General features: G+C 44.0%; 1 protein-coding gene across 11 annotated transcripts in view; it reads right to left on the reverse strand.

Moving 5' to 3' along the window:
• fbxo18 (F-box DNA helicase 1) overlaps positions 1 to 13,211 on the reverse strand; it is a 98,823-nt gene that overhangs the window by 67,155 nt on the left and 18,457 nt on the right. For all 11 annotated transcript variants that reach the window (XM_059987097.1, XM_059987102.1, XM_059987098.1 and 8 more), the window contains 3 exons: positions 10,179 to 10,369; positions 9,271 to 9,363; positions 5,944 to 6,041 (listed from right to left, as the gene is read on the reverse strand). In XM_059987097.1, the coding sequence (XP_059843080.1) occupies positions 5,944 to 6,041; positions 9,271 to 9,363; positions 10,179 to 10,369 (382 nt within the window). The remainder of the gene's footprint in view (positions 1 to 5,943; positions 6,042 to 9,270; positions 9,364 to 10,178; positions 10,370 to 13,211) is intronic.

The following is a 13,211-nucleotide window of genomic DNA, read 5'->3' on the forward strand; positions in this document are numbered from 1 at the left end:
TCAGTTAATTCAACCTCTTTTTGTGCTCGCCACTGTCTTTTACAGTTTAAGGTTGTACATAGGGCTCACATGTTTAAAATTCAAAGTGACTGAGACTGGGAGGTGAAAGGTATAGATGACAAAGTGATGAAGATGTTGAAGTTTAATAGGGAACAAAGTTGGAGCACAGAACCCTACAAGGGAGGTTGGGAAAGAGGAGAGGAATGGACACATGTCAGAGTACGTCTATGATGGGCTGATTATGTGGGTGATGGAGGGGAAAGAATCAAGGTGTTTAGAGAGAACAGAGGGAGCACAGGAAGAAGTGGGTAGATCCGGAGACGGGACAAATGGGGAGCATGTTATCTGATACTGAAGAACTTACAATTCATGTTGTTGGTCTCAGATTACCCAAGCAGAGTAATGAGGTGTATTTGCTCCAGTTTGCATTTTTCCTCATCCAGGCTTAGGATAATGTGGGAATGGGAAGGTGGCAAATGGGAGCTTGAGATGTTCCTAGTAGACAGAGCACAAACACAGAGCAAAATGCCTACCCAGTCCCGGAATACAGCTCTGAACTATTACCATAAAGTCATTTGAAAGTTTAAGAGATTGCAGGATGAGGGAATGGAATAAGTTTAAATATCACTTCTGTAGCTCCTTCTTGATGGCAGCAATGAGAAGAGCGCGTGTCCTGGGTGATGAGGGTCTTCATGTTGAATGCACCTTTCAGAGGGATTGCCTTTTGAAGGTGTCTTTGATGCTGGCGAGGCTGCTGCCCAAGCAGAGCTGGCTGAGCTAACAACTTTCTACAGCTTTTTCTGATTCTGTGCAGTGGCCTCTCCATACCAGATAGTGAGGCAACCAACTAGAATATTGTCCACAGTATATCTGTAGAAATGTATGAGTGCCTTTGGTGGCAGATCAATTTTCCTCAAATTCCTAATGAAACAGAGCCACTGTCCTGTCTCCTTTGTAATTGCATCAATATGCTGAGCCCAGGATAGACAATAGACAATAGATGCAGAAGTAGACCATTCGGCCCCTCGAGTCTGCACCGCCATTCTGAGATCATGGCTGATCATTCACTATCAATACCCAGTCCCTGCCTTGTCCCCATATCCCTTGATTCCCCTATCCATCAGATATCTATCTAGCTCCTTCTTGAAAGCATCCAGAGAATTTGCCTCCACCATCTTCCGAGGCAGTGCATTCCACACCTCCACAACTCTCTGGGAGAAGAAGCTCTTCCTCAACTCTGTTTTAAATAACTGAACTCTTATTCTCAATCCATGCCCTCTGGTACTGGACTCTCCCAACATCTGGAACATATTTCCTGCCTCAATCCTATCAAATCCTTTAATTATCTTAAACGTTTCAATCAGATCCCCTCTCAATCTCCTCAATTCCAGCGAGTACAAGCCCAATCTCTCCAATCTCTCTGCGTAAGACAGCCCTACCATCCCAGGAATCAACCTAGTGAATCTACGCTGCACTTCCTCAATTGCCAGAATGTCCTTCCTTAAACCTGGAGACCAAAACTGTACACAATATTCCAGGTGTAGTCTCACCAGGGCCCTGTACAAATGCAAAAGGATATTCTTGCTCTTGTATTCAATTCCCCTTGTAATAAAGACCAACATTCCATTTGCCCTCTTCACTGCCTGTTGCACTTGCACATTCACCTTCATTGACTGATGAACTAGGACTCCTAGGTCTCTTTGCATTTCTCCCTTACCTAACTCTACACCGTTCAGACAATACTCTGCACACTTGTTCCTGCTTCCAAAGTGGATAACTTCACATTTATTCACATTGAATGACATCTGCCAAGTATCTGCCCACTCACCCAGCCTATCCAAGTCTCCCTGTATTCTCCTAACGTCCTCTTCGCATGTCACACTGCCACCCAGTTTAGTATCGTCAGCAAACTTGCTGATATAGTTTTCAATGCCTTCATCTAAATCGTTGACATAAATCGTAAAGAGCTGTGGTCCCAATACAGAGCCCTGTGGTACCCCACTAGTCACCTCCAGCCAGTCCGAGAAACACCCATTCACTGCTACCCTTTGCTTTCTATCTGCCAACCAGTTTTCTATCCATGTTGAAACCCTGCCCCCAATGCCATGAGCTCTGATTTTACTCACCAATCTCCTATGTGGCACCTTATCGAATGCCTTCTGAAAATCTAGGTATACAACATCCACTGGCTTACCCTCGTCTAACATCCTTGTTACACCCTCAAAAAACTCCAACAGATTAGTCAAGCATGATTTGCCCTTGGCAAATCCATGCTCGCTCGGCCTAATCCTATTTCTGCCATGAAGATGTGCCACTATTTCGTCCTTAATAATGGACTCAAGCATCTTCCCCACGACTGACGTTAGGCTAACAGGGCAATAGTTCTCCGTTTTCTCCTTCCCTCCCTTCTTGAAAAGTGGGATAACATTAGCCACTCTTCAATCTTCAGGAACTGATCCTGAATCTAAGGAATATTGGAAAATGATTACCAATGCATCCGCAATTTCCTGAGCCACCTCTTTTAGAACCCTCCGATGCAGACCATCTGGACCCGGGGATTTATTAGCCTTCAGTCCTACCAGTCTACTCATCACAGTTTCTTTCCTAATGTCAATCTGTCTCAATTCCTCTGATATCTTATGACCCTGGCCCATCCATACATCTGGGAGATTGCTTGTGTCCTCCCTGGTGAAGACAGATCTAAAGTACGCATTAAATTCTGTTGCCATTTCCCTGTTTCCCATAACAATTTCTCCCAATTCATTCTTCAAGGGGCCAACATTGTTCTTAACTATCTTCTTTCTCTTCACATAGCTAAAAAAGCTTTTGCTATCCCCTTTTATATTCCTGGCTAGACTGAGCTCATACCTGATTTTTTCTCTCCGTATTGCTTTGTTAGTTAAGATCAGCTGTTCCTTAAAACTTTCCCAATCATCTGTATTCCCACTCATCTTAGCCCTGTCATACTTCTTTTTCTTTAATGCTATACAATCTCTGACTTCCTTTGTCAACCACTGTGGCCCCTTCCCCCTCTTTGAATCCTTCCTTCTCATTGCAATGAACTGCTTTTGCATCTTTTGTATTATCCCCAAGAATATCTGCCACTGCTGATCCACTGTCTTTCCTGCCAGGGCAACCACCCATTTAACTTTGGCCAGCTCTTCCCTCATGGCTCTGTAGTCTCCTTTATTTAATTGCAACACTGACACCTCTGATCTGCCCTTATCCCTCTCAAATTGTAGATAAAAACTTATCATGTTATGATCACTACTTCCTAATGGCTCCTTTACTTCAAGATCACTTATCAATTCCTGTTCATTACACATCACCAAGTCCAAAATAGCCTCGTTCCTGGTTGGCTCAAGCACAAGCTGTTCCAAAAGTACATCCCTTAGACACTCCACAAACTCCCTATCCTGGGGTCCAGCACCTACCTGATTCTCCCAGTTCACCTGCATGTTGAAATCTCCCATAACGACTGCATTACCTTTAGCACATGCCAATGTTAACTCCCTAATCAACTTGTACCCAATATCCACGCTACTGTTTGGGGGCCTGTACACAACACCCATTAGGGTCTTTTTACCCTTACTGTTCCTCAGCTCAATCCACACAGACTCTACTTCCCCTGTTCCCAAGTCATCTCTTGCTAAGGACTGAATCTCATTCCTCACCAACAGGGCCACCCCACCCCCTCTTCCCATATTTCTGTCTCTACAATAGCACGTATACCCTGGTACACTCAATTCCCAGGCCTGATCCCCTTGCAGCCATGTCTCCGTTATCCCAACAATATTGTAGTTCCCCATTTTCATCTGAGCTTCAAGCTCATCTGTCTTATTTCTGACACTACGCGCATTCAAGTATAGAATTCTGAGCCCATTCCTCCCCTCTTTCACCCTTTCCACTTCTGATCCTTCAATGAGGACTGGCAAGTGCTCCCTCGACTTCCCCTTTCTGAGGTCCTCATTCAATTCTTACAGACACTGAGTGCAAGGTTGTTGCCGCTACACCACTCAACCGGCTGACCTATTTCACTCCTGTATGCCCCCTTGATACCATCTGAAATGAGAAATATAATAGTGTTGTCGGCAAGTTTACAGATGGCATTTAAGCTGTGCCCAGCCACACAACCATGGGTGGGGAGCAAGTACAACAGTGGGCCAAGCACACATAAGAGCAGGGCAGAGGGTGGGCAGCTGGGGGGGGGGGGGGGGGAGGGAAGGAGGAGGGAAAACAGAAGGCAAGAATTTGAGAGGAGGGAGGCTGGAATGGGAACAGAGGATGGAAGGTGAACGAGGGATGGAAGGTGAACGGGGATGAAACAAGCATGGAGAAGAGGAAGGACACAAAATAAGGAAAAGTCAGATGAGACTGATAAGATAGAAATAAATAAGAACAGAAGCATGGTATTATAACGCTATTACAGCACCAGTGAGCCAGGTTCAATTTCATTGCGATCTGAAAGGAATTTGTACATTTTCTGACCGCATGTTTCTACCAGGTGCTTCAGTTTCCTCCCATATTACAGATGTACGGGTTTGTTGGTTAATTGGTCACATGGGTGTAATTGGACAGTGTGGGCTCATTGGCGTGTGGAATTGTACTTGTAGTAACAAAACAGCATTTTTGTCTGTAACAAGATGGAACCTGTATTATACTAGAGTGCTTTGTTAATAGTGTTCATGCAGCATTTTGCTGATGTTCCCTGCAGAAAGACAAGTGGATTCAGTTACTGGAAAAATGCCAATTACACTGATTCAGCAGATGAACAGAATGCAGCCTGTCCTTGAACTGAGGCACAGGGAGCTGCACTTGTTTTTAATTGTGTGACTATGCCATACGTTTCCTTGAAGCTGACACCGACTCTTGTGCGGTGCTAGACTTCCCTTGCAGCAAGTAAAATAAACGTGCTTATGATTGAGCCACTCTGAGTTAATTGTTGTTTGTTACAAGGCACAAAAAAAAAGGTGCTCGTCAGCAGGAATTGCCTGTTGATGTGCTGTATCTCAAAATCAGGGTCCCCAACCTGGGGTCCATGGACCCCTTGTCCAAGTCATAAAAAAGTTTGGGAAACCTTGCTCTAAATAAAACAGGAAACAAAATGCGATGTGTTGCTGGGTGCATGACAATGTATAGAGCTGGTATGGTGCTAGGTTCTCAAGGCCCCAGCTACCCATGTTCAATCCTGATTCTTCAGTGCCATCTTGGAGTTTACACTTCTTTCCAATGATCATACCAGATACTCCACCACCCTCCCAACTCCCAAAGACACATGGGCAGCTTCATACTGTAAATTATCCCTTTCTGTGTGTAAGGACAAAAGCAGGGTCGAGGGGTGTAGAAGTGAGAAGAAGTTCTCAGCTAAAGGCTGAGGTTTGACTGATTTAAGCACAGGGCCAGATTGAAAAGGTCGGGATGTCAGGGCCTGAGGCAAGGGACGAGCCAGTGTTCAGTCCGCTGCCCCTGCACAGAGGCTGTGGCTGGCAACCAGCTGGCTCCTGGACCACCTGCAATATACAGGCTTCGTGGCTGGGGGCTCAATTTCAAGAACTTTAAGTTCTGAATACTTGCTTCCTTTTTATTGTTTGTATGGTTTTTCTTTTGCACATTGGGTACTCATTGGGCTTTTTTTATTAAATTGGGTTCTTCTTGGTTCCTTTGTTTTTGTGGCTGCCTGTAAGAAGGCAAATTTCAAGGTTCTATATAGTATACATACTTCCATAATAAATGTACTTTGAGCTTTGAGAATAAAGAGAGGGGGAAATGGGATTGATAGAAGCTGGCACAGACCAGATGGACTTCCACATTGCTTTCAACTGAAGAATAGGCCTCATACTTGGGAAATTAAGCAGAGTTGACGGAGGGGTGGGGTGGGGAAGTGGGTGCTAGTAGGCTCCTGTTTCAGCTTCACAATCTTTTTTATTTTAAAAAATAATTTACCTGCAAGTCCCATTATTTTTATCACACCGTCTGGGAGGGTTTCATAATTCAGCACACGCTCCAGCTCAGAACTCAGATATACATTATCCCTCTCAAGCCTATTTTTAAAAACAAAGTTAGGAAAATAGTGAGTACCCAATGTACTGTACATAAAACCAATGAGTAATAGGCAAAGTATAACAAAAAGTAATAATTTTACAAATGTAAATTCAGAGTAAAGTGCTAAACCTGCATAGCTGTTTTATGTTCTGACCTGGAGCAATCTACACATAGATAAAGGAGATAAGCTAACATCAGAGAGTAAAGGAGCAGAGTGATAAATGGCACCGAATTTGCTCATAAAGGGAGTGGAATGACAAAGGAGGCCATTTAAACATGTGCTTTTTGTCACTTGTACATTAAACATACAGTGAAATGTGTTGCTTGCATCAATGACCAACCTGTCCAAGAGTGTGTTGTGGACAAGTGGGGCCATGCTTCTCTCCAAAACTCACTAACCTAACCCATATGTCTTTGGAATGTTGGAGAAAGCCCACATGGAAACGGGGAGAATGAACAGACTCATTACAGAGGCTGGTAGAATTGGACCTGGGTCGCTGGCACGGGAGCCACGTTTTGCTAACTGCTACGCTACACCATGCTGCCCCATTGAGGATTGAGAATGAGGATGAAAATAACCTGCACTTCTGTTGAGTTTTTAAATTTAAATGTTACAGGATCGCTTTTAAACCTTTCATATGGAATCATACAAAGAGATAAAAGAAGAGAAGACCAAAATTGTGGACAGTAAGTTCGCAGAGTGCAGTACACAGCATAAGAACAGATCCTTCAGCCCATGATGTCTTTGCCAACCTAATTGCCAACATAAACTGCACATCTGCCACACATGATCTATATCCCTCTACCCCTACCTCTTCACATGCTTCTTAAAAGTGGAGATGACTTTAAATAGCTCCTTAAAGAGGCAGAGAGAATGGAAATGGAATTACTGAGCTTTGGGTCTTGGCATCAGAAGCAGAGCTGCCAATGATTGAAATAAAACACTATGGACGAACACGAAGGCTTTACAAGGCATTGGGTAGACTACACTTGGAGTACTGTGAGCAGTTTTAGCCCCTTAGCTAAGAAAGGATGAGCTGGCATCGGAGAGGGTCCAGGGGAAATTCACGAGAGCGTTTGATGTTTCCCGGCCTGTACTGACTGGAGTTTAGAAGAATGAGAGGAGATATCATTGAAACCTATCAATTTTGAAAGGCCTAGATGGAGTGGATATGGACAGAATGTTTCCAGTAGTGGGGGAATCTAGTACTAGAGGGCATATCCTCAGAATAGAAGAATGCCCCTTCAGAATCAAGAGGTTCCAATAGGTACATTTAATGTCAAAGGAATGTATAGCTGAAATTCTTTTTCTTCACGGACATCCATGGAAACAGAGAAGTGCCTCAAAGAATGAATGACAGTTACAACATTATAACCCCAAACCTCGCCCCCAACCCCCTCCCATGTAGAAGCAGCAACACCACCCCCACCAGCAAAAAAAAAGCATCAGCACCCTCCACCAAGCACTCAAGCATGCAGAAAAGCATCAATAAAGACACAGACTTGTAGTACCCCAAAAACTACTAATTCACCCAAATAATTTGACATCTACAGGCTCTCTCTCTCCCCCAATAAGGGAAAAAGAGGTGTCACCATTTCACAGTGAGAGGGGAGACATAACAAACAACTTGATGATTTATGTTAAAAGTCTGTTGTGTTGCTTTCTCTGCGCCCAAGGAGTCGGCAACAAACAGGCACTGCTCTCTGGACACACAACCCCCAGCAGCTAACCCGCTGCTCCTGATGCTCCATGTTTTCTCACGACACTTCAGTTAGGGGCACCGGCCTAGAAGCAGCATATCCCCAGAGCCACACAAACCCAGAACCCTGAAGGTGCACTCATCCTTCAGTCTGTGGTGAATTGGAACTTCTTTAGTTAAAGGATAGTGAAACTGTGGAATTCATTGCCACAGATGGCTGTGGAAGCCAAGTCAATGAGTATATTTAAAGCTGAGTCTGACAGGTTCTTGATTAGTAATGCTGTCAAAATTACGGTGAGAAGGCAGAATGGGGTTGAGAGAGGAAATAAATCAGCTGTGATTGACTGGTGGAGTGAAGTCAGTGCACTGAATGATCTAATTCTACTCCTATGTTTCATGGTCAAAGGGAGCTGCGAGGGTAGGGATGGTTATGGAACTGGGGAGTTGCAAGGTCACCTAAAAATAGGTTTACAATATTAAAACTGAGGTGTTGCAGGACAAGAAGGAAATGTACCTCAGCAAGAAAAGGACTTAACACAAGTTGGACAGAGACAGCAGAGCCATGAATGTCCTCAAGGCTACAAAGAGTGAAAGTCAAGAAGCTGGCCAGCAGAGCAATGGAAAGGGCTTTTAATGGCGAAGGCAAGGATGGGAGGACCACCAACAAGAATGAACCATAGGTATTGTTGAACAGTGGTGTGGCAGTGAGGGGAAGTAACTTTGGAGATAAGATGGCCACTGTGAGTTAATTACAGCTCCAAAGCTGTGTAAGGTTGGTTCAGGTACCAGAGACAGAAAAGCAGCTAGTAGATGGGAAAGAGGTTTCATCACTGGGGCCACGGACGATGCCTTTGGTCTTCTCAGTGTTCACATTGAAAGGAGGTTCTTGCTTATCCAGTAGCCTGATGTATTATATCATAGGCAAAAGCTTCAGCAAGAGTACAGACATCTGTAACATCAGTATCTTCATAACTCTCAAGAACGTTCTGGGAGGTGGGATTTGCATGGTTGGTACTTGACTTCACCCCACCCTGGAGAAAGATTCTTTCACAAAAGAGGTTGTAAAGTTCAGTGACAAGCAGCCTGGTGTGTCTGTAGGAGGAAATGAATCAAATTTGCAAGCAATAAAGACTTGAATGTAGACATGATTCATCATGGCATTAAATATAAATTACTTTAAATAATCCTCTCCAAGGATCATCACCTTGCTGTGGCGGAGAGGCTTTGAGTTCCTGAAATCCTGAGAACAATGTCATCTAGAGCTTAGCTCCTCATGGGATCACATGACAGTGAGGTCAAGGGGGAAGTTCTAGACAAAGACCCATGCAACCGAGGCCACAATGGCAGTGAAGGGAGAGGAAGCGGGCAGCAGCTTAGGGTCCCCAGTTGCCTTGCATTCCATGTTACTGGACCCTGATCCTCTCCACATTAACCAAAGTCATGCACAGGCATTCTCCAATAACAGAATAACTCCTTGGGAGAATATCATACTTGACTTGAGTGATGATACTACTATTTAAAAATTCACCTGCTGGAGTCTGGAGAACAGACATGCTTTGGCTGCTTTCTGCAGACTGGATTCTCCCTCAAGTAGAGCGCACAGAACAGATTATAATGGATCCTGAAACACATTTAGATTGGTAATGGTTTAGAATACAAAAGATCTTTTATTTCAACATTCACCACACCTCCCATCTGTGGAGTTGGGGAATGGGAGCAGTGTTATAGGGAGGAATTCCTTTTTCCAATTCTGATGAAGGGTCTGGACCTGAACAACTAATGATCTTACTCTTTCCACACAAGGTGATGTACATTTGGTGGAATTAAAGGACATGCAACATCAGGGAAAATAAGCAACAAGACCTGGGGGCAGGGGGCGGTTCAACAGCATGCTGACTTGGTAATTTCCACATGGCCAGCTCTAGCCAACCACGTCTGTAAGTTTGCTGTGTCCAGCCATCAGAACCCCTGCACTAGCCACTCCTATCACCTGCCCATCAACTCCCTCTGGTGTCCCTCCTCCTTCCCTTTCTCTCATGATCCATTCCCCTCTCCTGTTAGATTCTTTCTTGTTCAGCCCTTTACCTTTTCTGTCTATCACCTCCCAGCTTCTCACTTCATTCCATCTCCCCAAACCACCTACCTTCCCTCTCAATTGGTTTCACCTATCACCTGTCAGCGTGTACACCCAACTTCTCACCACCTTCATATTCAGGCTTCAGCCCTTCCTTTTCAGTCCGGTTGAAGGGCCTTAGCCTGAAACATCAACTGTTCATTCTTCTCTACAGATGGCGCCTGACCTGAGCTCACGTACCAGATGCTACCCAAGAACCTCCAGCACTGTTGTGCGCGTTGCTGTGGATTTCCAGCATCTGCAGAACCTTGTGTTTATCCCTGCACTAGTCATCAGAAGCCAGGGTGAAGCAATGGCCCTACCTGTTGCTGATGCCGATATCTTTTTCTCCAAGGGCAAAGAGTAATGTTGCAATGCAGTACAGGACTTCCATTAACTCTGTCGGTGGGAGAGTCGAACAAGGCTGCCCCAGAGAGGAAATAAGTGTCTGGATTTCTTGTACACTACCGGACAGGAGAACAATCACAGCCAGTATCGCCCATGTGCTTATAGTCTAAGTAACAAAAATAACAGAATTTATGAATTTCCTTCTTTATGACAGGTACCAGAGCATACTGTACATCTCAAACTGTTCTTGTTCCCTTATCTTCTAACCAGTTGGCTGAGGGGAAACCTCAAATAAGATTTTTATCTCTAACATGTAGTATGCCATGAAATTTGTCATATTGTGGCAGCAGTTACAATTCAAGACATAAAAATTACTACGTCACAAAAAATAAGTAAGTAAATAGTGCAAAAAGTGGAATAGTAAGGCAACGGACCAGAGGGGAAAAAGTTGTTTCCCAACGCTGAGGTCTTTCTGCCTCCTCCTCCCTGATGGTAGCAATGAGAAGATCCCTCAGATGGTGAGGGTCCTTAATGATGGATACCAGCTTCCTCCTCGATGGTGGCAGGGTTGTGCCTGTGATTGTGCTGGCTGAGTTGACATCACTCGAAGCCTCTCAGCCCTGTACACCGGAGCCTCCATTCTAGGTGGTGATGCGCTCCACGGTACATCTGTTTAAATTTGCCAAAGTCGTCGGTGACATACCAAATCTCCTCAAACTTCAAATGAAGCATAGCCACCAGCATGCCTCCTTCATAATTGTATCAATATGTTGGGCCCAGGATAGATCCTCGTTGATGCTGATGCCCAGGAAAATGAAGCTGCTCACCATTTTAGGCTCCTGATCCCTTGATGAGGACTGGTGCGTGTTCTCCAAATTTTCCCTTCCTGAAGTCCACAATCAGTTCTTTGGTCTTGGTGACTTTGAGTACAAGTTTGTAATTGGAACACCTCTCAATTAACCAATCTCTTTTGCTCCTGTATGCCTCCTTGTCACCATCTGAGATTCTGCCACCAACAGTGGTGCAATTGGCAAATTTTTAGATGCTATTTAAGCAATGCCTAGCCACATAACTCAAATGAGTAAGCATGCATCCTTGAGGCCTTGAGGCGTGGCTGTGTTGATTGACAGTGCAGAGCAGCTCATTCAACACTGACATATAGAAGTGTATAAGATCATGAGAGGATGCTTAAGTTAGTGCCAAAATGAAGCAACTGCAAATGCAGTCAAGAAATGTGCTGTATTTTAGAGAACAAAACAGTACAAACCATCTCAATGATTTTTTTCTAAAGAGGTAAATTTTACCAAGAACATAAGCAACACACAAAATGCTAGAGGAGGCCAGCATGTCAGGGAATGCCTGTAGAATAAAATGTCAATGCTTCAGGTCCAGACCTTCATCTGCTGCAAGGTCATAGTTTATATGGACATTAAATGCCCCTAATTGATCTGCCTCTACCACCACACCAGGCATTGCATCCCATGTCCCTACCACTCTGAGTAATAACAAAATCTACCTCTGACATGCTCCTGTACTTTATTTCAATCACCTTAAAGTTATGTCCCCTTGTATTAGCCATTTCCACCTTGGAGAAAAAGGTCTCTAGCTGTCCATTCTATTTGTGTCTCTTATCTTCTTATCCATCAAGTCACCTCCCAAAGAGAAAATCCCTAGTTTACTCAAACTATCCCAAGACATGCTCTCTAATCCAGGAAGCATTCCAGTATATTTCCTCTGGGGCCTCTCTACAGCTTCCACATCCTTACTATAATGAGGAAACCAGAACTGAAGACAATACGCCAAGTGTGGTCTAGCTAAACATTATCTGCAACATTATCTCATGACTCTTGAACTTAATCCCCTGACTAATGAATACAACACACATGACACGCCTTCTTAACTACTATCAATTTGCATGGCAGCTTTGAGGGATCTCTGGATTCTAACATCCCTCTATTCCTCCACACTGCTAAGAATCTTGTCATATATCTTCTACTTTGCTTCCGTTTGTCCTTCCAAAGTGAATCACTTCACACTTTTCCGGATTGAAGTTCATCTGCCACTTCCCAGTCCAGCTCGGCATCCTGTCAATGTTCCATTGGAACCTACAAAGACCTTCCACATTGTCCAAAACAAAATCAGAAGGAAGTATGTTTTCACTTAGCCTCTTCATTGAAATACAGTATATAAAATTCTTATAGGGCTTGACAAGGAGGTGGAGGTCCCTTGAGCCGGGGATCACAGTCTCAGAACCTGAGGTCAGCCAAACATGACAAGCGGAGAGAAGAAAATTGTTCATCACAAGGGTAGCAAATCTCTAGAATGCTCTACCCAAGAGGCTCAGGCAATTGAGTACCCGAAATGGAGAGAATGCTTTGATACTAAATGAACCACGATGTAGTATAGATAATGATGTATCATTAGCTAATCTGCAACTGTCTAAACCTGGCTGTTTGGGTGACAATCCATCATGGTGTGTCTGCCTACATTTTTTAATCTTGTTTTTAACCATCTAATGAGCAGTGGGTATAATATTTTAATAGATGAGGCACTATATATCTCGCAACCATAATAAAACTACCCAACTGTGAGGGTTAGTACAAGGGGGTAGTGAAGGTTCAGCCATACTGAAATTTGAAAGAGGCCTACGAAGGTCAAATGGCCGACTGCTGCTTCGCTTTCTCATGTTCTGGTTAGTCCATCCTTTCTGATTAGCCTCAACTATCCAGTAATGAGCTTTAAAATTCTTTTTGATTGTCAAGGGGCTTGAGGATTTCCTAATGTTTGTTAAGTAGTCACAGGTTTGCTTATTGCCTCTCAGACAGACTGGGTGGTGATAGTCAATCATTATTGCCTGGATGAGGTACTTTTCATTGGGCCCAGAAATCCTGTCACATCTGTTTTTTCATTCACATGTGAGGAAAATGCACACCAGTATCCCAGGCTTGCTCTTTCTTTGTGCAAACTTCATTACCGTTGAGTTTCTGTGGGAGTGGAAACACCCTGAG

This window comes from Hypanus sabinus, chromosome 13 (genome assembly GCF_030144855.1).
Source record: "Hypanus sabinus isolate sHypSab1 chromosome 13, sHypSab1.hap1, whole genome shotgun sequence".
In the NCBI taxonomy this organism is placed as follows: Eukaryota; Metazoa; Chordata; class Chondrichthyes; order Myliobatiformes; family Dasyatidae; genus Hypanus; species Hypanus sabinus.